Source organism: Puma concolor, chromosome A2 (genome assembly GCF_028749965.1).
Source record: "Puma concolor isolate L17-30 chromosome A2, mPumCon1.1.hap2, whole genome shotgun sequence".
In the NCBI taxonomy this organism is placed as follows: Eukaryota; Metazoa; Chordata; class Mammalia; order Carnivora; family Felidae; genus Puma; species Puma concolor.
This window is the reverse complement of record NC_141668.1, coordinates 107,968,568-107,993,654: the sequence shown is the minus strand read 5'-3', so window position 1 is coordinate 107,993,654 and position 25,087 is coordinate 107,968,568. Positions and strand designations below refer to the sequence as shown.

At 58.4% G+C, this 25,087-nt stretch overlaps 1 protein-coding gene across 15 annotated transcripts in view; it reads right to left on the bottom strand.

Moving 5' to 3' along the window:
- Positions 1 to 25,087, bottom strand: part of TNS3 (tensin 3) — a 218,932-nt gene that overhangs the window by 54,594 nt on the left and 139,251 nt on the right. For 14 of the 15 annotated variants that reach the window (XM_086697137.1, XM_086697139.1, XM_086697134.1 and 11 more), the window contains 4 exons: positions 14,130 to 15,368; positions 5,130 to 5,302; positions 4,184 to 4,310; positions 4,013 to 4,096 (listed from right to left, as the gene is read on the bottom strand). In XM_086697137.1, the coding sequence (XP_086553263.1) occupies positions 4,013 to 4,096; positions 4,184 to 4,310; positions 5,130 to 5,302; positions 14,130 to 15,368 (1,623 nt within the window). The remainder of the gene's footprint in view (positions 1 to 4,012; positions 4,097 to 4,183; positions 4,311 to 5,129; positions 5,303 to 14,129; positions 15,369 to 25,087) is intronic. The other variant, XM_086697144.1, reaches the window with a different exon arrangement.

Here is a 25,087-nt window from a genome sequence, read left to right as displayed (position 1 = left end):
CCGACACCATGGAGTTTTCAACATATGAGACTTGCATGTTTTCTTTGGCTTACGCTTTAGTATTCACTTTTTCGATCTATTATAAATAGCACTGTATGTTTAACTGAGGTCTATACACGTTCACTGCTGGTATATAGAAATATAATTGATTTTTGTGTGTTTCTCTGGTGCCCTGCAACCAGCTGACTTAATTGTTCTGGGAGATTTTTTTATAGATTCCTGGGAATTCTCCACAAAGATAAATCATGAATCTGCAAGAACGGGCAGTTTTATTTCCTCCCTTCCACTCTTGTCTTGTATTTCCTTTTCTTGCACAATGCCCCCTGTAGAATTTCCAGCATTATGTGCAAGCTGCAGGGTTTTTTAGATTCTTTTTTTGAGGCTGAGGAAGCTCCCCTCTGAGCTATTCTACTGGGAATTTATAGTCATGAACAGATGTGGATTTTGTCCAAAAAATTTCCTTCGCATCTACGAATATAACATGTGATTTTTCTTCTTTATCCATTAAATATGATGGATTACACTGACGGATACTGAAGGAGCTTTGCATTCTTAGAATAAATCCCATTTGGTCAAGGTGTGTAATTTTTTATATATACTATGGTTCTATTTACTCATGTTTGGTTAAGGGATTTTGAGTCTGTTCATAAGGGATATCGGTCTATCTTTTCCTTTTTGTTGTCTGTGTCTGGGTTTGGTACTAGGGTAACTCTGTCTTCATAGAACGAATTCTATGTTTCTAGAAGGGGTTGTGTAAAATTAGTGTTAATTGTTCTTTAAATATTTGGTACAATTCTCCAGTAAAACCATCAGGGCCGGGAGATTTCTTCTGGGGGAAAATGTGTAAATTACAAATTCAATTTCCTTGATAGTTACACAGCATCATACTGTCTGTTTCACGTTGGGTGAGTGGTCACCACACGTGCTCACCACTAACCCCTGGGTATGGAGCCACTGTCCCAATCCTGTCCGCAGGGTCTGCGGTGACAGGCCCCCCCTTCACTGCTGACATTACTAATCTGTGCTTCCCCCTTTTTTGTTTGTCTTTAGAGAGATCTGTCAACTTTCCTGATCTCCTCAAAGAACCCGCTTTTTTTCATTTACTTTTTCTCATTTCCTTGTTCGTAACTTCATTGACCTTATATTACATATTTCTATTATATTATTGTAATTTCATTGGTTCTGCTTATATGTATTATTTTCTCCCCTCTGGCCATCTTGGGGTCCTGGAGGCAGGAGTTCAAACATACCTGTTCCAGACAACGGGTATGTTTATGGCCGTGAACTTTTCCATCAGCACTGTGTTTGAGGTCTCTCCCACCAATTTTGAAATGTTTTACTTTTGCTGTTTTCAGGTCAAGATGCTTTCGGATTTCCCTTGAGAGTTCCTCTTGGACCCACGAATTACGGGCTGCTTCATTTCCAGGCGTTTGGGAATTCTCCCGTTACCGGGAGGAAGCATGGCACGCTTTCTTCTGGCTCTGTGATTTCACATCCCAGGATGCGGTCCCCTCGGGTTCCGTGGTCCCAGTACCCATGGTCAGTCTGCCTTTTCCCCCCACCATTCAGCCTCTGGCACCTGTTCCACACAGACCGCCAGGTGTGCAGTCTCACCTTGCGGGAGGAACGGGGAAAACAACATCTAGTCCATGCAAGGATGACAGCGCCACCCTCTAGATGCGGATCTAAAGCAAATCCTCTCGTGTGTCCACACAGTGGCATTTGGCTATAAGTGACACAGAAGCAGGCATTAAGTTGCCTGGCAGATTCCACCCCGACACGGCACACTGGTCCCAAACGGGGCACTGTTGTACCTGCAGATGAGGAAACAGGCTCAGAGGGGCGCTGAGTCGGAGGCATGGTTCTTCGATGAAAGGACTCAAATCCCAGCCCCCTGAGACCATCCCTGTGCTTTCCTAGCACTGACACGAAGTCACTCCTGGTCTAGCTGAGGAAAGTGAAAACCGAATCCTGTCTACTCTACTGGATCCTGTCTACACCCTGGATCAAAAGCCCCCGGCTGGGGAGTGAGGCGGACCTGTGTCTGCTGTGTGGCTCAGGGGGATGCGCTTCACCTCTCTGTGTAGTTTCCTCACCTGTGAGTAGGACGGCCCCGTCATGTGACCACAACGTGAGAGAAATCACCCTGGGAAGAACACAGAGCCAACGTGGACTACGCATGAGCTAGTGCAGTCACCACGGAGCCACCCGTGGTCCGGGGAAGTCACCCATCACCCAGGGGAGTCACCCACCGCCCAGAATGAGGGACCAACTGCGTCAGGACAGCCAGACGAAAACTCCAGAAGACTCACAGGTGTTCTTAGGATGAAATACACTCCCTGTAACGCGTTCGCTTTTTGTATCTGAAATCAAAGCCCTACGTCTCCCACGGGGACATTTACACACGGAAGGCACTAGGACGACACGCTAGCTACGCTGATGCTGAATGTGCGCTGGCTGCGTGGGGCCGTGGGCCCCACCGGCCCCACCGGCCCCACCCACACCGTTCCCCTCTCCGGGCCTTTCTCAAGTTCCGGAAGGGTTGATACTCCACACAGGGACCCCAGAGGCCAAGTCAGGGGCTGCTGCTCAACCTGAAGTTTCTTTCCGGCATTTTCTGTCCTCGGGCTGATCATCCACACCCCCCGGCCGCCACCAGCACGTCTCCAACAAAGCTGGTCTCGATACACCGACATCAGCCTTTGGTCGTGGTGGGCTGGTGGGGGAGGAGGTGGGAACGAAGTCCCTGTGTTTGCCACCATCTACATCGTCCCAGTACAGAACAGACTTCTCCGCATGACGCTTACAGAACACACACGTGCACCAGCACCGCGCACCCTCTCCCTACTCCGCGCTTTACTCCCACCTGCTAGGAAAGGGGGCAGTGTGACCGCGGGGCTCTGCGCGGACAGAGACACAGTATGTTCCTGGAGCCACAGGGGACTTGGGGAGAAGGACAGCCCTTCCTCTAAAGGACGCACAGATCTGGTTTTCTCTAGGAAAGGAAGGATGGGGCGGCTGTCGTCACGACAACACTGCTGGGGAAGGAGGCGGGAGTTACGTGCTTTCCCAAAAACTGTGCGAGACGACCATTCAGGGAGCCTTCTTCCGCAGGAGAAAACCAGCAAAAGGAATCCACACTCACAGAGAAGAAAGATTTTCAAATGCGCCTGGGGGGCTCAATCCGTTGAGCGTCTTGTTTCAGCTCATGATCTCATTGTTTGTGGGTTCGAGCCCCGCATCGGGCTCTGTGCTAGCAGCTCAGAGCCTGGAGCCTGCTCCGGATTCTGGGTGTCCCTCTCTCTCTGCCCCTCCCCCGCTCATGCTCTGTCTCTCTCTCAAAAATAAACAAACATTAAAAAATTTTTAAATAATAAAATGAACACACATTTAAAAAATAATACTAAATGGACGTTGGGCTCTAACTATAGCCCCTCTCCATGTGCCTGAGGTCATGCTTGAGGTCAGCCCGTCCTGGACTCTCAAGACAAGTGGTGGGGGGGTGTCCACAGGAAGGGGTGGAGTGGCCCCTTCACTACTGCTCAGCTACCGTTCCCTCCTGGGGCCCACATGTCATACTTGAACACCGCGCTGCGTATGGTAAGTGTTCGGGGGCTGCGACAGACCCCTCCCGACAGCCGTCGCTCCCCTGGGAAGATCCAGGAGAGCGGCTGGGGGTCTCGGGCAGGCGGCCGTGATGCGGAGCAGGGAGCTCCCCGGCCCTGGGGCCCCAGTTCCTCTGTAAAGGGCAGGCCTTCTTCCAGCTTCTGGGCAGAGAGGAGTGGAGAAGCAGGGATTCTCCGCCCCAGAGCCCACCGCCCCTCCCAGCTTGCTCGAGTGGCAGACCCGGGATGTACCGCAGACGTGCACCCACAGGACACAGGTGGTGGTCAGCCCCCAGCATCTGCACAGCACAGTGACAGCCCTCCTCGCTTTCCAGGCTCCGGAGATTGGACACCCGCGAAAAGGTTTCTGCGTGAGTCGCCCGGGCGGGGGGAGGACAGACTCTTACCGTGAGCACCTCTGTACAGACCGCTGGCACTGCCCGTCTGCGACCCAGGCGGGCTGAACGGCGCATAACGCGGGGGCGTCGTCACTGGAAAAGAAAGCAGAGCGGAGCCCTTGTGGCCGCATCCTCCCTGACGGGGCGCCCTGCCCACCACGAGCCTGGCTCAGTTCTTACCATACAGTGTTTCCGCAGACACGGGAAACGCGGGCGTGGGAGAGGGTGAGTCACTGCCGCTTTTGGTTGGAGAGAAGTTCCTGCCACTGATCCCATCGGGGTCTGGGGGGTACGCGGCAGCCACCGTCTGGAATTGGCACAGGGAGTCAGGTGAAGGCCACCTCCTGACGGCGGGCCCGGACTGGCCCACCGTGCGGGGACAGGAGGCTGCGTCCCCACGCACAGCCCTGCCACTGGCGGCCACGGAAAACTGGGAAGAGCTTCAGTAACATGAAGGAAGAGGGACATCCCTGCGGCCTGTCCACCCCCGGACACACGGAGCTGGCAGAGATGGCTCAGCTCGGGGACGCGGGCTCTCGGGGGAAAAACAGGAAAAAAATCATCGCTACCTGTGGTGTGCCGGTGGGTACGTGAAAGAACACAGACACACCCACGGCACAGAGAACAGTCTGGAAGTATTCATCCCCAACGTCTCTCTTCTGGTCTATTCTGGGCTCCAATCTTCCCCCCCCAACCCCCGACGAGGAGGAAGACACAGAAGGGGAGGGCTCAGAGTACCGGGTTCCGACCCGTCTACCTGCAATATCTCAGCCGCACCCCCCTGGAAGATGCTCCATGGATCCCACCACGGGGCCCCACACCCACCCCGACCCACTTCCTTCCTGCTTCCCTCCTGGGGAGTCTGTGTGCCCCTGGCCACCGCCGTCCACCTTCAGCCACCTGCCCGCTCCCATCTCACCCCACTGTGCAGTCAGGGCGCAGAGGCTCAGAGGAGCCTACGGTGGCCACGCCGTGCCCTCTGGGGAGGGCCGTGCACCCGGGCTCTCCCGACCACACCCCCTGCTCTTCCGGGAGGAACCCCATGTGAGACAGGAGGGACTCTGGGGTGTCAACAGGACCGCGATCGGGAAGTGTGCAGGTCCCGCTGTCAGGTGGCGGTGCGTACCTCCTTGGCGTCCGCCGGAGACAGGAAAGGCGCCAGGCTCACGGCCTGTTCCGCACCCGGGGTCTTTCCCCATCCACACTTGGGGAAGGCCGGCTGCCCCGCACCATCGTTGTCATACTGCCCGAGGCTGAGCTTCCGGAATCTTCCGCCCGGTGGCTCGTCCCCTGGGGAGCCTGACAGAGAGACACGTGGGCTGCAGGTGATTTTACTGCAGCGAGCACACAGACCTTAATTAAGACCCGACCACACTTTCTCTAAGGGTGCTTCCTATTTTCTTTCACTTTTTGTTTGTTCTAGTTCCAAAACATTTTCATCTCCCAAAAGGAAGCCCCACGCCCCCTCCCTCAGCCCCCGGCAGCCTCTGTGGACTGGCCTGTTCCAGACATTTCCTATAAACGGAATCACACACCACGTGTCCTTTGCCGTCTGGCTTCTGTCACCGAGTGTAGTGTCCCAACCTGCCACTGTCTCGCCTACCTTTGTTCACTTCCTGTTTCTCCCAGGAGGGATCTTGGTGCACCTGAGGCCAGGACGGAGCCCGCCCTCCCCTCGTCGAGGGCGCACGGAGGATCCTTGGTGGCTAGAACCCGACCCGGCCAGGCCCCCTGATGGCTGCAGGCGCCTGGGGACTTTATGATCTGAGACCCCTCACCCCTTATCAGGCTTCGGGGTCCACTTTGGGGTCAGACTACTTGCATTTTGCTTTAGGACAGCCCAGGACGGAGCAGAGACACGGGATGTTTCCCTGACTCATGAACATGCCCCCGTACGCACCTGCCTGCACAGACATCTCCCTTCTTCAGATGCTGTCCCGCCTCTTTACCTTGGCACCCTGTCCATCCCCTATTTGCTCACGAGCACGACCCCAGCACACGTGGATAGTAACATCACATCTGTTAACTCGTTCACCCTTAATTTCATGCCTGGTCGGTGGTGCTTGCTCAGGGAGACTCGGGGGTTGCTGTCGATGGATGTGCGCGCGACAGTGGGGTCCTCACCCTTGGGGTGCACGAGGCAGCCCCGCCAGAAACCAGCAGCTCCTGCAACTGAGCCCCCCCACCCCCCCACCCCCCGCTGCTGAGCCGGATTCGGGGCAGGACAGAACCTTAGGACGCACCCACCATACCGAGAAAGGACTGGACAGGTGTCCAGTGGCAGGTGAGCACCAGGGACCTGTGGACCCATCGTTTGCATGAATCAATACCTCCTGCTTCTGAGCCTGTAAGAACATGGTCCAGGCAGCCACTAAGGGTCTGCTGCTGGCATGAGGCCCAGGCAGCCACTGAGGGTCTGCCAGAATAGGGTCCAGAGCATGCTCGACGGAAGTGGGGGGCATTTTCAGGCTGTGATCTGCACAGAAGCATCTCATGAAAGTTTCCCTTCCCAAAGGAGCAAAAACACAGGCAACATAGTCAGCAGAGGCCAGGCCTGTCTCGGTGACAGTCCCTGGCCTCCTCTGGGACCGAGAGCCTTCATCCCAGGGTGACACTCCTGGAGAAACGGGGCAGGTGTGAGATGCGACCACAGCACAAGGACAGGCCAGCAGGAGCGACCCCTGCCAGGTGGGCAGGGCAAACCAAGTGAACCTGCAGCATGGAAAGTTAGGAGTTCGCTTTGAGGAGTAAAAAAATGCACCAAAATGTTCATCGACGGCTGTCTCTGGTTGTGGGGTTCCAGGCAGCGTTCATGTTTCTTGTTCGTTTCCACCTTCTCTCAAGTTGTCACTAATGACATGTATTACTTTTTAATATTTATTTATTTATTTTGAGAGTGCATGAGCACAAGCAGGGTGTGGGCAGAGAGAGAGAAAGAGAGAGAGAGAGAGAGGATCCCAAGCAGGCTCTGCTCTGTCAGCACAGAGCCCAACATGGGGCTCGAACCCCCCAACCATGAGATCGTGACTTGAGCCAAAACCAAGAGTCATACACTTAACCGACGGAGCTACCCAGGTGCCCCTGATATGTATTACTTTCAAAGCCAGAAAAATAAGACGCAGATGGTCTCCCAGGAGGAAGGTTTCCTTCCGCTCCACCAGGTCCTGTGTGCCAATTCCCACCCCCCGATGCGTCTCTGTGGCTCTCCCGCTGGCAGAACCGATTCTGTGCCGGGGCGACTGTGTCTCTGCTTAGGGCCAGAGCCCAAGTCTGCGCCACGTCTGGGGGGCGGGGCTCGTGGGGGGCGCACAGCCCGGCGAGGGCAGGACAGTGTCCCCAGAGGTGGACACACAGGCGGCCCGCCCTTCGGTCGTTGGGCAAACTGGAAGGCAGGCCTGCCCACCTGCCGGGAGGGCCTCCCTTGGACTTGACTTGCATAACGAAATGCTGCACACCTACTCCCGAACTGTATGAAGAACCTGCGCCATCACCCCGGTGGTGCCCATGTTTTTCCTTTCCAGTGAAGAAGTCAAATCCAGGGAAAGGAGAAAACGAGAGACCGAACGAAGGCAGGAGAGACTCTCTGAGCTAAAGCTGCATGCCGGGAACACCAGCAGGTGGGCTCAGTCCCCCACGGGGAGGGGTCAGCTCTGAGAAGGCTCCCTCTCTGGGCCCCTGGGCACCTGCTGTCCCCACGCACCCCTGCCCTGTCCCAGCCCTACATCCCCGTTCAGACCCCCCACCCCGCCCCGCCCCCACACTAAGATTCACCTGCTTCCTGCCACTTCCCAGCCAGTAGCCAAGGCGCCAGGACCCCACCGGCCCTGCAGGGTCACGCAGGATGCTGGAATGGATGCAGAAAACACGGCAGTCCAGGGCCGCGGGGGGTCTATGAAAATCCCTGGGGACCTGCACATCCGCCCACCCGCCCTGATCACGTTCTCAGTGCGATGTCCACAGAGGGCGGGTCAGAGGGCTCCTCCTTTACCGGCTGCTGTGAGCCTGCCCCACCCGGGGACCTGCTTCTCCTGCCCACATGCGGCATGTGGCCCGCCACGCGATGGTCACACAATTGGATGCCGCCAATCCCTGCGGTCCCCGTGCTGGGCATGCACGTGTCTTCAGGCTGGTCTCCTTTCCTCCCGCCACCGGACACTACTTCCCAGGCTTAAAGTGGGGCAGGTGTCCCCGGGAGACCCCCTCCTTGCCATTCCCAAACACCAGTATGTCTCATGTTTGCAATTTGACTTTATTCCCGGGGAGGGGGGAGGTACTGGGGTCACACCCTGGACTGTTCAGGTGTCACTTGGGCCTCGGCCAGGCTCGAGGAGGCTCAGGCTCACTGAGGGACGCAGGAGCTCGCTGAGCCTGAGACTCAAGCAACGCTGGGTCCTTCAGGCATTCAGGGGACACGCAACAACGGAGCCCCGCTGGGACTGGGCCATGCACACAGGACGATAGGTGGCCTCAGCCCCCGCACACCCAGTCACTCAGTCTACGGCGGATGCAACTTACACCACTCACCACCAGAAGGTGGGCAATAACGTCACCCTCGGTAACTCAGAACCCACCTGTACCCTCCCTGCACCACCCCATGGGGGCCATCTGATCAGGTCTACGAAGGACTTGAGATCCTACAGTGTGGGGTCACAGCCCCTCCTCTGTCCCATCGAAATAAATACTGTGACAGGAAGGAGGACTCACCACCCTGGTCCCTGGCGTGGGACCCCCTCCATCCTCCAAACTCCACAGCAGGGCTGGAGACCTGGACAGTAGGGGAGTCACCTGCGGGCGGGGCTCTCCCGCCTCACCCAGCACTGGGTCAGCCCTCCGGGGACTGGGACCCACGCCCAGTTAGAACTACAAATCTAAAACAGCCGTTCGCAAACCCGGCTGCATATTAGAATCGCACTAAAATTCCTGGCATACAGACCTCCCCACCTTTCCCGTGGAGCCTGCGGGGAGGGGGGCCCAGATTAGAACCTCCCGGTGTTACCAACACACAACCAGGCTGAGAACCGAGGCTGGGGTCGGTCAAGCCCGGATTCGCACTGGAGTCGTGCAGGTGGGGAGCGCTTAGGATAATTCTGATGCCCCCATCACAACCCCGGTCAACTCAACCTGGCCCTCTAGGGGCAGAAAGTGGCCATGCTCCTGCTCTAGAGCAGACAGAAACCCATGACCTTCTAGAACAGCACCTTTATCTCCCATCTGGGCCGGCAGAAGGCGAGGTGCCCTCAAGCTATTTATTTGTCTTTATACAAGCAGAGAAGAGTGAAGCCCTGCGTCATCAAGCCTGCACAGCGGGTTCTGGAAACTCCCGTGCATTCTTAGGAGTAAAAACAAACAAAGTCCAAACACCGCCCCACGGTGTGCTTGAGGCCTCCGCCTCCGGACTTCAGCTCATTCAGCTAAACGCACCCACCTCCTCCAGAGACAGTGGGAGAGGTCAAGTGGCAGCATGACAGTGAAAGGCCTACCCTTCCTAGCTGAAAGTTTCCAGGAGGACACTGCGAGCTTTATTTCTGCCTAAACGGAAACAGGGATTGGCTGGCCAGATCTAAGAGGCTTTTGTTAGAAAGGCCTATTGATGGGGCGCCTGGGGGGGCTCGGTCCCATAAGCATGCGACTCGGTTTTGGCTCAGGTCCAGATCTTGTGGTTTGTGAGTTCCAGCCCCGCGCATCTGGCTCTGTGCTGACAGCGTGGAGCCTGCTTGGGATTCTCTTTCTCTCTCTCTCTCTCTGCTCCTCGCCTGCTCCCTCTCTCTGTCTCTCTCTCAGAATAAAACTTAAAACAATTTTTAAATTAAAATTTAAAATTAAAGATTTTTAAATTAAAAGAAAAAAATTCCTAACGCTGACGACCACGCAGGACCACAGCACGAACGGCCTTCAGCAGCACAGACCTCTGCTTCTGGGGCTGTTTCCACCGTCTGTGACCCCAGCCCAGACTCGAGAGAGCCCACGGGAATGGGCCGTCACTGGCAGAAGGATGCTAAGAGGCCAAGTGAGGCAAGCCTGTCTCTCTGCATTGCAACACTGAAAGGCCTTTTCACCGGACACACTGAAGCGCTCGGTCAGCTAGCTAGCGCTGCTTGCAAAACGGCCTGCTCAAAAGGGAAACGGTATGTCCGAAAAGCTAGGAAGTCTCTCCTTCCAGTATGAGAAACTTGAGCAACACACCTCGCATGTTTCACTCCCCTAAGCTAGGACCTCAAGCACATACGGGGGAAGCCAGAGAGCCACGAAAAGGCGAGATCGCGCCTCGACTCACACGGGACTTTCAATTTTTTTTCTTAATCTTTGTTTTTGAGAGAGAGGGAGAGAGAGAGAGAGAGCACACGAGCAGGGGAGAAACAGAAAGAGAGGGAGATGCAGAATCCAAAGCAGGCTCCAGGCTCTGAGCTGTCAGCACAGAGCCCGATGCAGGGCTGGAACTCACAAACCGCGAGATCATGCCCTGAGCCGAAGTTGGATGCTCAATTGACTGAGCCACCCAGGCACCCCTGACTTTTATTTTAATGTTTATTTATTTTTGAGAGAGAGAGAGAGAGAGAGAGAGAGAGAGAGAGAGACAGAGCATGAGCAGGGGAGGGGCAGAGAGAGAGGGAGACACAGAGCCGGGAGCAGGTTCCAGGCTCCGAGCTGTCAGCACAGAGCCCGACGTAGGGCTCGAACCCATGAATTGTGAGATCATGACCTGAGCCGAAGTCGGACGCTCAATCGACTGAGCCACCCAGGCGCCCCTCACACAGGACTTTTACACTCAAGACACCATCAGCAAAGGCTAGGGCCTGGCTTCGGTTCCCTTTTTTGCTTATTTGAATTTATCTTCCTTTTGAATGATCCTTCCCCTCCCCAAATGGTCTCCTCAGACATGTCATCTCCATTTTTAGCAGCCGTGGTGTTGACGGAGGACGGTTGCCAGAGCTGTCCACCTGCAGGGCCGCCCTCAGTGGACGTGCGGGCAGGTGCCGGCTGCTGGGCTGGAAGGAGAAATGACGCACGAGACTTCTGAACAGAAGCAGGAGCTGGGACACCCCCAGGGCCATCCCTGCTCAGACGTCACGACCTCCCTACCCCGTTAGAGAGGATCTCACCGCCCTCTATCCACGGACTGAAAAATAAACTGGCACCTGTCCGAAAGTGAGGGTGCCTGGGGCCATCACACCTGTGCGGACCGGCTGCTTGTACCACACCAGAGCCCAGAGGGTCTCCAAGGCGAACTTTCAAACATCTGAGGGGGTGGTCCCCAAGACATGTTAAACAACAAATTGCCAGGTGGCCTGGAGGTTCGACTCAAGAACTGAAAACATCCCGACTAATACCTGTACGTGGTTGTTCCTGGCGGCGCTATTTACGGCAGCCCCCTGCGCTCGGATGAGTGGAGACACGTGACGTGGCCCAACCACACAGGGGAGTACCATTCAGCCCCACGCGGCAACGAAGCTCTAACATACGCCACACCACGGAGGAGCGTGGAAAAGCGGACGCCCGCGAAAGCAATCAGACACGGCAGGCCACACGTTGTACGATTCCACGCACGAAATACCTGGCACAGGCCAACGCGTGGAGTCAGAAAACAAGCCAGGGGCTGGGGCCGGGCCTGAGGCCGGGCCTGACTGCTGATGGCTATAGGCTCGGCTGGGATGCGCACTGCGCAAGTTACTAAACTCGGGGCTTTGGAGAGTTGCCACGGACACAGTGGGTCTCGGGCGTTCTGTGGGCTCCTACGCCAAAATGGCACGGGCTCTTCCATTTCTCCTAATACCCAGTATCAGGGTAGGAGCTGCGGCCACCCCTCCGACATCTCCACAGGGCAGGCCTCACTGCCAGGCTCCCACCCAGGGCCCCCCCGCCCCGCAGACATGCTCAGAGGCAGCCATCCTGGTGCTGAGGTGACCCTGGGCTGTGGCAGGTCTGCAGGTCTCTCCCACGGGAAACAAGGTGTGCAGGGCCATGGGTTCAAGCTGTTTTCTGAGCGCCATCAAACCCTCGCGATCCCACAGCGGATCCCTTCGCTTTGGGGTTGAACGCGTAACTTAAACGGATGGGCCTTCCACAATCAATCGTTGCAAGTGGCTGCTTCTCACTGCTCTGAATTCCCCTCAGTATAAACAGGTCCCCTGACTTGGGAGTATTAGAGCGACAGACGCCCTCATCTGTGGAAGCACATGAAGACGCAGGCAGTGAGGCCCGCCCGCAGGATGGGGGCCTGCCGGGGTCCTGTAATCGTGGGCTGGGGGTTGACGTGACAGGAACAAAGTATTCGGCAACACGAATCAAGGAGCCCTCGAGGTCCGGGAAAAACACAGCCCACTGTCTGCCGTCGGCGGGACCACAAATTTCACAGACTGAGTCATTTCTTCGGTTACCTGGTGTCATCAGGTGACGTCTCCCCCACTTAACGGATATGACCCAAGAAACCGCCTAACCGGGCTGCAGGGAGGGGCGCACAGACGTCAGCCACAGCCAGGGAGTCAGACCAGCACGAGGGAGCCACAGAGGTACAGAGGGAGCAAACACCACAGAACCCAACTCCCCCCCACCCCGTTTCACCAGGTCAAAGCTTTCGTCAGAAAGCTCTGGATGGGGGCCAGGCTCCCCACACTGCCCTGTGATGAACCTCCTGAAGGGCCCAACTCGGCAGAGCCATCCACTTTTCCGCCAGCACCACACCCCCCTGCTGACAAACAACACCGTGTGCCGGGACACAAAGGGGTTTCCTGGCTCGTGGTGGGGTCAGGAGTTTAGCGGAAGAAGAGCTCAGCCATGCGATGCAGGGTCACACAGATGGTAGCTCTGTGCACCTGCCACGGTAGGTGCCGAGATCACAGGTGACGCAGGGAAGCTCAAACATAACGCCTGGAACAGCACGAGCACTCAGAGTGACAGTGCTTACTCTCGCTGTTAACCACCGTCATGAACAACGCCAGTATCACCCTGGTGATCATCAGTCCCACCATCTCCTCCATTACTACCTTCGTCACCATTGTCATCATCTCCATCACCACCATCCTCCTCAGAAGCAGGCAGAGCGCCTGGGGGCAGGGACCTATTCCTGCTCTACTGCAGGGGACGCTGGACAGGTCATTTCATCTCTCGACGGCTCCCAAACCTTAACCATAAGACAGGAATCCATCCAGGCAGCAAAGGGGCCTGAGGGAGAGGAAAGGGGTCCAGGGAGCAACGCCAGAGAGCGGCAAGGTCGCCATTGGTGTGACCGGCTCAGCAGGACAGGTGGCCCGAAGGACCACACAGAAGGACGAGGAAGTGAGAGTGTCCCCCGCTTTGTGACTCCCGTCTTCGCTTACAGCAGGGACCCAGGGAGCCTGCTGACATACCAGCGCAGGACGGCCTGGCCTCCTGTGGACACCATGCTCTTGAGGGGGCGCTGGGTCCAGACCCTGCCTGAGCCCGGCCGGGGGTCTTGTCCTCGGCCTCCCCGGATGTTGGTGGCGCGCAGGCTTGGATGCCCGGCCGGACTCCCCGCAGCCTCCACACGCAGCTCCCTGCCCCTCACAGCCTCCCTCCATCCCAGCACCACTGCCCGCTGGCTGCCCTCCCAGGCTGACCCGCCAGCTCTCCGCGGCCCCCAGCTTTACGCCACCCAGACACGGAGAACAAGTCACAGACCCCGTCCCAACACCTGTCCCTACGTTCACAAAGCCACACACCCCCAGGTCACCGCCTGTCTGCTACAGCCACCCCAGCCTCCCAGGCCCCACAGCGGGACAGCAAGGCCCCGCCCTGGTCCCTGCGCCACATGTCCTGGGGCTCAGGACCCCACAGCCCTAGCCTCCTGGAGTCAGCGTGGCCCCACAGCAGCAGGGGTGCATAGAGATGGTACCTGGATCCCCTCATCCCCGACTGCCTGGAACCCACCCCTCCCTCCATCCTTCCCTACGCCCGAGCCCCCCACCCTCTGGGCCTGGCCATGAGCAGCCCCCTGCTCCCAGCAAAGCCAGCTCGGGACTGTGCACTTGGTGACCTGTCCCCACATGGTCGTGCCCAGGGGCCCGACTGTCCTCCCTGCGGGCCTCCCCCAGACCCAGAAAAGAGCCCAGCACGCGAGGCCCCATTCTGTAAAGGCATGCATGAACGCAGTGTGCAACCGCCCGCTCACCTTGCCGCACCGGGGCCCTGCCGGGGCCCTCTCCCGTGTCCCACAGCCTGCCTCCCAGGCTGTCGGGCGGCATGGGGCCGTTGGCCTGGATGCCCGGCGTGTTCATGTGGGTGGGGACGGGCTCAAAGGTAGGGTCCAGCTCCAAGATGAGCCTGTTGAGCTGCTCGATGGACTGGTCGATGTCCAGGGTGGGTGAGCCCGGGGAGGGGTCCGCGCCGGGCTCCGGTCCGGTCCCATTCAGGACCCTGACGTCTGGAAACCTGGGCTTGAAGGCTTTGCCGGGAGGGGGCCGCTGTGCATCGGGGAGGTGGGGCCCGGGGCCCACGCTCCTCTGCGGGGCCACTCTGCTGCTGGTCCCCCGGGTGGGGGTGACCGGAACCCGGGGCTGGGCCTGCAGCAGGCCGGACCCGTCCTCCGGGCCACGGCCGACGAGCCTGGCCTCCCCGTCGGGAGCAAAGCTGTACTGCTGGGCGGCCACAATCTGCTGCTGGCACACCCAGGTGTGTGTGGAGTAGCCGCTCTGCCCGTAGGCCTGTGTCTGCGCGGACACGGAGGGCCTCCGCAACGCCGGGGGTGGCTGCTTGGCCTCTCGGATCCCGAAAGCCCGCTCCCGCTCGAACGGGGCATCCACGCCGAGGCTCAGGTCGGGGGCGAGGCCGCCGTGCGCATCTTCGCCAGCACTGCTGCCAAAGCCGTCGGACAGGAGGGAGTTCTGGCTGCTCTGGTAGCAGGCGAAGGGGCCCAGGTGGGCCGACTGGTGTCCCTCCGAGGACGACAGGGTCCCGATGCTGTCCACGCTGTGCAGGTCGTGGCCGGGCATGTCGTCGTCCAGGATGTCCGTCTCCCGCTCCTTGAGCGCGGTGTCTCCGTTCACGTGCACCTGAGCCGGCACGACGTGGCGTGTGCCGCTGTGCTTGCTGGGAGCATCGGTCATATCCTTGAGGGGGCTTCCGGAATCTTCCAGGCCAAAGCCGCTGAGCAGCTGGTCCAGCTCGGCCTTCTCCTGGGGGCTGAGGCCCCGCCTGGGGCCCGCAGCCAGCCGCTCCTCCGTCCTGTCGGTCCTAACGGAGGCAGTGGAGTGGCCAGAGTCGCTGCTGACGGACAGGGTGTGGTCACTGTGGTCTGGGCTGGTGGTGGCGGGGACGGCCGGGGCCCCACCTGGGACGCTGGGATCTGAGGCACTCTTCTTCCTCACCTTGGCATACAGGCTGCCATCGACCGGGCCCTGTGTGTGCGGCACTGGGGGAGAAAACGGAGACCGGCTGTGAGTCAAGGCTGAAAGCGTCCTTCAGGCTCCCGGATGCACATGTGCACCTGCCTGAACCAAAAGACGAACCCGTAACAGACAATGCACTGTAATTAGGGACAAGTACTCCTCCGGGACCCCAAAATTCTGCATTCCCCCCCCCACACCGGCAGAGCGAGTACCAGCCCAAGCAATTCTAGCAGCTTCAGGCCCCAGAACCCTTTCTACCTTTTTACGCAAAGGGAGCCATCACTTAGAGAATTTTCCAGATTCTCCAAGCTTAGGAGTCATCCTGTCTAGAGGACTGGGAGTTAATTTTGTCACGAGCCTGAACCCTGAGCACGGCCGAGCCTGCAAATCATCAGGAGGCAAGAACCCATTGTGCACGGGACACAGGGGCCGGCCGGCCCTCGGTGGGGAGAGACAGACAGGGGCCTGTCGGGACTGCCCCACGGAGTGGTGTCCTTCCACCGGGAGGGTGAAGCGAATCTTCGTGCACTGACCTCCCTCTGCCTGGCAGGACAGTCGGGAAACACAGATGAGGCCTCACATCAGGGCAGGAAGAGCGGACCCCCCGCTACTATTATTAACTACGGATGGGGCAGGCGCAGAGCGGGTTCCCGGGCGAGCCGGTGTCCACACCCTCTTGCCCCCTGGGACATGGCAGGGACACCAGAGCGAGGCAGCTGCCGAGGGCTGCACCCGCGCTCTAGGCACCTGGGAGCCACCACATCCAGGGGTGACTGGGCCTCTGGAGAAACCCGCCCTGAGATCCGGCTCCCGGCCTGGCGGGCTGGGTGCCCGCGACCACGGAAGTGCCTGGGTCACGCTCCGACATGCGGCTGGACTCGTGCAGGGCCCGTGTTCCCATGGCCCGTGCTCCCCCAGCTGCAAATGAGGGTGTGTTCTACATGCAGGCTTGACGTGAGGGTGAGGAGACACAGAGCGCAGATGAGGGGCTTCACTGGCCTGAGAAAACACGCATTCACTTTGGCTTCCATGGGAGCCCCTCTGGCGCCGGGAGGCATCAGCCCCTGCGAGACCCACGGAGCACGCGCCTTCCCTCCCCGTGAGGCTGGAGGCAGCTCTGTATGAATCTCAGACCCCACCGCGTTGACGGACAGAGGGGTCCGAGCAGGCCTGGCCGGCGGGTGTCTGGCCAGAGCACAAACCACTGGGCCGCACAGCCAGGTGGTTGTCACGAATTCTAGAAGCGCGTCCCACCTGCCAGAACTGTGCATCCGTGACTTCCACATCCTTCTCCCTAAATCTCAAATAAACGCACAGGCGCAATGACTTTTTAAAGGAAGCCAAGAGTGGCGCCTGGGTGGCTCAGTCGGTCAAGCGTCCGACTTCAGCTCAGGTCATGATCTCACGGTTCGTGGGTTTGAGCCCCGCATCGGCTCGGAGCCTGGAGCCTGCTTCGGATTCCGTGTCTCCCTGTCTCTCTGCCCCTCCCCCACTCATGCTCTGTCTCTGACTCTCTCTCTCTCTCAAAAATGAATAAACATTAAAAACATTTTTTAATAAAATTAAAAAACTAAAAAGTTAAAAAAATTAAAATTAAAAGAGGAAGCCAAGAATGAATGGTACAAAATTTCTTCCAGTGATTGTTCTGAGTTAGAACCCCTTGGCCAACCCCAGGCCAGGAATGGTCCACAAGGAAGGGTCTGCGTGATGGGTACAGGACCCGAAATGCCCTGGGCCGAGGAGTCCCCAGTTACCCTCAGTACCCTCAGCCCTACCCTCAGTAGCCATCTCAAGACAATAGCAAACGCATTATGACCCCACACTGGCTCTGTGTGAGACCCAGCACTTAGGACATTGGATCCGTAGCCCCCAGGGGGCTCAGGGACCTTCCCACCCACAGTGTGGACAGGATGCAGACATATGGCACCACGGGCTTCCGCCTAAACGTCCTACCACACGCACAGGTTGCAAGACCCATGTCCCATCTTCGGGAAAGGAACAGGAAGCAGCACAGCCCCAAGACCGACCTGCCCAAACCTGGGGATCCCTCTGTCGGAGCTCGGGTCTTCCCAAAGGCCCAGGAGCTCTGGGGACTGTCCAGATGTGCCCACAGACACACCCACTTGTGATCTGGGGGCGGGGGAGTTGGCTGTGGGGCGAGGAGAAGGGGAGGGGCCTCGGGCCCCCACACCCCCACCCTGTACTCTGGCCAAGGGCTAGCACTTCTACAAGCATCTGGACTGGTTTTTCACTTGAAGGAACAAGATGTCCCTGTTACCCTGCAGCCTTGAGATGGGAGTCCCGATCCGCATTTATGCTCCTGCATTCGGCTCACTCTCTGTTCAAGCCCCTGGCTCCTCATTTACAAAACAGACTCATTATCCCTATCTTTTAGGGCGGTTATGGGAGAGAACAACACAGGGGGCCAGTAAGCTATCATCAGCAGGCAGAGAGAGGTCTGTCCCAGGTGGACAGAGCCCAGGAGTCCCTCCCTGCCCCCCCGCTGCTCCTAGACCACAGCAGGCACACACCTGCCCCTGCCCCAGGGCCTTTGCTCATGCTGTTCTTTGCCTCCATTGCTCTCCATCCCGGCTCGTTCCCTCCTCTCCTCAGCAGAGCTTCCCTGACCATCCTTTCCCCTGGGGTAGGGGGCTTCCTCTGTTTGTCTGTGGTACAACTACCTACAAACACGTTGTAGGTGTGCACACATATTATTTACTGTCTGTGCCCCCCACCACAACACGAGCTCTGGGAGGCCTTGGGGGTTTTTGCTCCTGGTGGTATCCACAAAATTAGGGAACAGATCCTGGTACCCAGTGGGCACCAAGAAACCAAGAGACTCAATGCTCTATTATGTTCTCATGCAAGAAAAACTGGGGAGCTATTCTGGAAAGTTCCACCATCTCTGTGGGCAAGAGCTGAAAACCACTAACTAGGCCAAGACAAACACACAGCAACAGGGTGTGAAGGCAGACGTGGCTGCAGCCTGGGTTCCCCACCTCCCGGCAGCGGTGCCCCCCCCCACCGGACCCCACCCCCACCCCCCGGACCCCGTGAGCCTGGCCCGGGACAGTAGTCACGCTGCTGGCTGGTCTTCCCACGCTACAGAGCAAAGCTGAAGAAGTACCTGAGGGCACCCGATCCGAGGCTCCAAGACATCAACGAAAACACATTGTGGCCCACTGTGTCCCTGGGCAGGCAGAGGAGCCAGTCGGGGGCCACAGGACGGGGCGCGACCGTGAGGAGGGCACAGCCCTGGCATACAGTGGGTGCATTAACAATGGCACTGTGTCTCTGCACTTCCCGCCTCCCCCGCTGCCCTGCCTGCAGGCTTCCCCATAAGCCACGTCTTCCCACAGGTTCACAGCCCACCTCTGGCTTCTGCACCGCACACGGAAAAGCCCCACGTCACCTACACGGGGCTGCTGTCGTGTTTCCAGAGACCCAGCATGAAAACAGCAGGGCATGGGTGGTGAAAAGCCTCCCGGTTGGGAGCCCAACGCCAGGGGCTTGTGTGGCCACCCACCCAGCCCTCCCCAAAACACTAACTCGGGCCCCACCCCCTTGTGCAGAGCCCCCAGAGGCCTCAGGCCACTGTTAAGGATGCCCGTACCTGAGGATGGCATAGGGCCCCTTATGATGCGGCCCGGGTCTGGAAAAGAAAAGTGCAAAGTGTTATCCAGGGCCCAGATGCAGCCCAGACTCCAGCTGTGGTCCCAGGTCCCTTGTGCAGGTGTGGCTGGGCCCAGGGTCAAGAAGGACGAGGCCACTCGAGGGAAGGAGGCGCCAGGCTTCCAAGTTCCGCACCATCTGGGAACTGGACACTAGAAGCGGCCCCTGGGGGTGGGTGTGTGGCCCAGGATGGAGATTCTGGAAGGTTCAGCCAGTGGCTTCCTCTGTCCCCGGGGCATCTTTTTATACAGTTCAACAATTCGTTTTAACTTTGTGTTTCCAGCTCAAAGGGAATCTGACTGATCCTTGTTCCACCAGGGAAAACCCTGATCCCAGAAGGTAGGGACCGAGGGGGACGGCACCTGTACAGTGCCCCTGTGCTCGGAGCTTTGCAGCTGGGCATACAGACTCACTGCCTTCACTGGTCCAGCCCGGGACCAGCCAACTCCCCCCAAGCCATTCCCCCCTCTCCTGTCACCTTTCCCTTCGAGCTGCCCCCACCCCTCCGGCCGGAACCCCAGGCTCCTTTCCACAGGAGGCCTGGGAGTTGCCTGGTAATGATTTCCCCGCCCCCAGGGCCTAGTTAAAAATCAAACACACAATAATTCAGCTCTGATTAGGGCTGAATGACACAGCAGGGCGGTTTATCATCTGGAAAAGAACAAGAAGGAAGAAAACACAGAACAGGCTGGGACCCCGCCCCGGCCCTGCCCACCCCCACCTGCCCTGGGAAGGGGCCTTTCCTACCAAGAGAGAAAGAGGCACTCAAAAAACATTTCAGAAGTAATGCAAGAACCTGGGTAAAACCAAAAACAAACCAAAACAGAGGAGAACACACCTTCCCATGCTGGCTGAACACACATTAAGCAACACCCACCTGTGCTCACAGGTGTGTTAAAAATCAGCCAAAGGGAACGGCGGAATCTTCTCCCAGACACGGACCACTCGGCCCCCAAAAAGGCACAGAAATGATGGGCAAGATGGGCCCCTGTCCCGGGGCCCCGCTTCCAACAAAAGTCCACTCAAAACAAAGAACAAACCCGACGGACTTATATAGCGACCTGGATTCCTTTCTTTTTTCCACATACTGACCCTGAATCTTACGTTCTATTCTTGTGTCAGGTTTGTTCAAACCCGTTAAGCGTCCGACTCTAGACTTCAGCTCAGGTCATGACCTCACGGTTCGTGGGATCGAGCCCCGCGTTGGGCTCTGCACGGGCATCACAGAGCCTGCTTGAGATTCTCTCTCTTTCTCTCTCTGCTCCTCCCCCGCTTTCTCTCAAAATGAATAAATAAACTTTAAAAAAAGAAAGCTCAAGTTTCATTTCAAAAGAGAGAACAGGGTGCTCCCCATGAGTCCTCATTGGAGAAAACGAGAAAGCGCCCCGGGGGAATGTTCACCGGAGGGCCCCACGCACTTGCTGGCTGCTGGCGACCAACAGAGAAGGAGGAGGAAGGGTCAGGGGACTCCCTTCCGCGCTCAGGCCGGGCTACAGGGGGAGAAGCAGGAGGTGAGGGAGCAGCGGGCACATCTCAGGCATCCGACGGGCCGACAGGGGCAGAAGGGGGGAGCAGGATGTGAGAAGGTGCATGCCCAGACGGGGCTATGCCTTCAGGGGAACAGAGAGGTGGGGACGCCCTTTCCCGAAATCACCATGGCATCAGGATGACATTCTGAAGGCAAAGGCTCTTCGTGCCTGGGCTCCGTGACACCCCCGGAATGGGTCTCACTTAATCCCCAGAGCGATGCTGTGAGGCAGGAATTGGAAACCCCATTTTGCAGATGAGAAAACAGAGGCTCAGAGAGGCTGTGCAGATGTTTCAGACAAAAACAGGCCTCCGGAACAGGGGCAGAGCATCTGGGACTCCACCGACCTCGGACCCACCCCAGGTTCCTGCCGCCCGGTATTTTAAAACACTGAACTTCCAGAGGTGACCAACCGCTTCTGTGGAATTAACAACTTAATTTTGGAGAGGAATTTGCCGGAATGTTTTCTCTGCAATTTCCACACACACACCCCACTCCCTCCTCAGCAACCGCCCGGACAGTGTGCTTTCCTCCCTAACTCCTGACGTGCCTCCTAGTGCTTCAGGCCGCTGGGCTGGTGCCAGGTTCTGTGTCCCTTTCCCAGGCTGCAGGGCAGTGGGCACCCAGGCAGACTGTGTGTCTCTGTGCTCAGAATCATGACCTGCCCCCTCCCGCTGTGCCCACAGCCGCTGGGGACAGGACCCCCCACCCCCGAGAAAGGGAAGTCCGCCTGCCAGGACGCACCTGATTGGCCATTTCTCTGCACTCGGAGGGTCACAGCTGCCTCCGGCGGGACCCAGGGGACGTGTTCCGGTCACCCTCCACGTGACTCACTCCGGCCACCCAGCCAGACCGACCACTTCAGCACCATGTCCCCACAGCCCACGGTTCTCACGGCTTCCCAGCAAGGAAGAAGGAACATCACAACCGGCCCCCCATGGCCTTCTGGGATAAAGGCCCTCGAGGGGAGGTACGGAGGGGCCCCAGGGGTGATCGGCAACACAGAAACATCCTGTATCTTGGCTGTGGTGGGAGCTTCGTAGAAAGAAAGGCAAACTTGAACAGCACACTAAGCTCAGTACATTTTACCGTACGTAAAGTACCCCGCGATCAAAACCCCCGTCGTGTGAAGTCAAGAAGGAAAGGAGACTCAGTGCGCTGTGTCCACCCTGCTGTGGCTCCCTCCCCCTCCTCCCTCTCTTCTAGGCCTTTCCCTCCTGCTCCCAGGCCCCAAGATGTGGCCAGAACTCTCCTCCCCTTGGGGTGGCAGTCCCTGGGGCCCCTCTGTGCCCCCCTCTGTGCCACAGAGTCCGTGTGGACTTTTCCACGGGAGTGGATTATGAGCACACTTTCACTCCCTTCCACAATCCATCTGGGTTCCAATCCTGATTAAAAATCCTGACCGCAGCTGTGTGACCTTGGGTGAGTTACTCAGCCCCTCTGACCTCACTTTCCTTATCTGCGGAGAACTGACCCGGCAAGGGGGAGGGAGAGCAAGGGAGAGTTGGAGGAGAGCCGCTCTGGGGTCATGGGACTATCCAGTGAGACCACCACAGACAGTGTCACACGTCGGCCCAGGGAGAACACTGTCCCCTCCCTGTCCCGGTGACCGATTCCGGGATCCCCTACCACCTGTGTCTGTGTTCTCTGGGCCCAGAGCCTGGGGAGCAGGAGCTAGACCCATCAATGAGTGCCTGGAATTCAGCTCAACCAACCGTACCCTTTGGGAACTGAGCTGAAAGACGGATTCTTCACAAAACAGCGAAGAAGATGGTTTTTTAAAATAACATCCCCCAATGCTCCCGAAGTCACGGTCTGACCTGACCCAGGCCACCAGGCAGGCTTCAACTGTCCTGCACATCCCACAGCCTGGCCCTGGGACCCAGCCGCCACCCCAAGCTCCTTGGGGTCCTTAATGGTACAGAGGACACAAGTGGCCGCCCTAAGCGGGAGGAGGTTCCCGGGGCCTCTCCGCCGCCCTGTTAGCTCAGCACGAGCCCTGGAAGGCGTAGAACTCGCCGCTGCAGAACCACGATGTCCAAGGGGCTCAGCAGCTGCGTGACAGTCACCCCGGCTCCAGTGGACCTTCCAGCACAACCCTGGAGCCTTCAGTCTGCACCTCCAGACCCCGGCGGGGGTGGGTAGAGACCGTGTCTCCTGCACCTGCTACCTGGGCTCTGGCACACAGATGCAGCAGCAGTGTGGACGGCCCAGCTTGCTATTCTGAGAATTGACCCTGCGGGGACACCGACCTGCGTCCAGACCTTTGGCATCGGGCCAGTGTCTCAGTGCCCGTTGTGTCATGCAGAGGGTGCACCCAGGTCCCAGCCTCTGAGACCCAGAGAACTCTGTCCCCCAGCAAGGCGCCGGAAGGGGGATGGGACCAGACGGGGAGACGCGGGTGTCCCCAGGATGCCTCCTACCCTCAGGGGGCCATGGGGACTGAGACCTGAGGCCCCACTTTTCACAAGTGCCTGGCGGAGCTGGTGGGGGGGGGTATCCTTTAGGTGGAGGGGCATTATCTCACGAGGTCACTCAGAGATCTCTCTCTCCTCTCGGGCACGTGTAACTGCACCCCTACAAACCGCTCCTGAAACCAGGTTTGCTTTTCTTTTACTCCAACGGGATTCCGCCCCTGTGCTGATTAAAGACTGCCCTGCATTCATATCAAATTATTTCTCCTTCCAGAGTAAATCCAGAGCTACGAGCAGCGACCACGCTTAGGTCTCTGAGAACACAACCTCTCATCCCCAAAAGCAGACGCGCAGTGACCATGCAGCGACTCTGACAGATCACAGAGTGACAGGAAAGCCACCCCCTACCTTGTGCCCCGGCTTCTGTTTTACCAAAAGCAGAAGATGCCAGAATTGCACGGCCATGAAGGCAGGGCCTGCCCTCTGGACCAGGATACCCGGCTCCTCCCCTGAGGCCCAGAATTACAGGCCTCCTGGGACGGGGCTCCCCGTGGTGTGCCTTCTTACCTTGACAGTGAGCGCTGCCTGGGGCCCCCAACTCAGAGCCACCACCCCCCCCGCCCCCGAAACCACAAGGCAGGAACGCGTCTCCTGCCAAGCCAGCATGGAATTCGCTCCCTCCGGAGCCCAGATGAGCTCTGGGAGAACGTTCTCTAGAAACAAGGCAGGCTGTAAATTCTTGGAGAAACACGGAGTAGGAGGGGAAAAAAATGCAGGAGTGGAACATTCCAACGGGAAGTCTGCGGGGACCCGCCTCTCCAGGAAGGGAGGCGCCCACCGCGGGGGCCCGGCGTCTCAGAGCTGGGACTCCAGGACTCCAGGTGATCCCTCCTGTCCCCGGGTGAGGCGCAGCATGCTGCGACGAAGGGCACTGGGGCACACGGCAGGGCCATGCCCGGACAGCCCACACAAACACCACGGCACGGCACCTCTCCTAGCCGACGCCCCAGCTCACGCCCGTCCTGTCCAGGGCATTTATCCGGGCAGTGTGTGACCGGCTCCCTTCGCGGCCACTCCTAACTGTGAAAACACATTCCAGACCCAGCCGGCCAGGGGAACAGGCCATCCCCGCCGCCGAATCAGAGCTCCCCTGGGCCGGCCGGCCACAAACCCCATCCCAAACCACCACTGCCTCTCTAAGAGGAGAGGCACTTATGGGGCCCCTAACCTGCAAACAGTCTTCCCTGGGCCTGCATGGTGCTCCTTCCTGCCAACCTGAAACGGATTCCTTTACATCCCGGGCGTCCTCCCCTTTTCTGGGGAGCACCATCTCCTGCCTCCCGTGGGAGGCACCGTCTCCTGCCTCCCGTGGTTCTGTCTGGTTTGCAGAGCAGCGGGGCTCTGCTGCAGGTCTGCGAAGACTCGCAGAAGCCACGCACGCACACGCTCCCCGCTCACCTTCCTTCCAAACGGCCCAGCGGTGTGCTCAAGCTATGCCCGGGGGACCCGCTTTTCCAGGCAGGACGGCAGCATCCCGCTGGGGGGGTGCAGGTCGGCCTCCCTCTCAGGCCAGGGCAGAAGGTAGAAGGTCTAGGCTAAGAGGGGGACTCGATGGCTCCAAAAAGGGCAGTGCAATGTAAACACAAGGGCGGGGTTTCACGCAATCAGGTTCAGTGAAATTTGAACCCTGGAGGCTGAGGAGGCGGGGAAAAGTTTCTCCAGAGCCACTCAGCCAGACCTCAGCTTTGACTTCCAAGCCTCCAGCTGACACCGGGAGCCAGCCTGACCTGCGTCCTGTCGACACGCCACAGTGTGAGCATCCGACAGCCGGCCAGAACATCCCCGCCTGGCATCCTTCCTCTCTGGGGCTGTGCCTCCTTCTCCAGCTGGATGGGGCCGAGTCTGTCCTCCGTGCTAATCGCACAGCCTGCACACGCCTCCCCTCCCTGCGTTCCCCCACATTTCAGGCCTCAGTACCTGCTACCCGGGTGGTCTGCGGACCCCAGTTTACCCCTGCCCTGGCTGCATAGCGGTGGGGCACGGCCACATGCCTTTACTCTTTAAACGAACAGAACACGCCTGCACAAACCAGCACAGACCATCCGACGCCTGCACATCCCCACAGCAC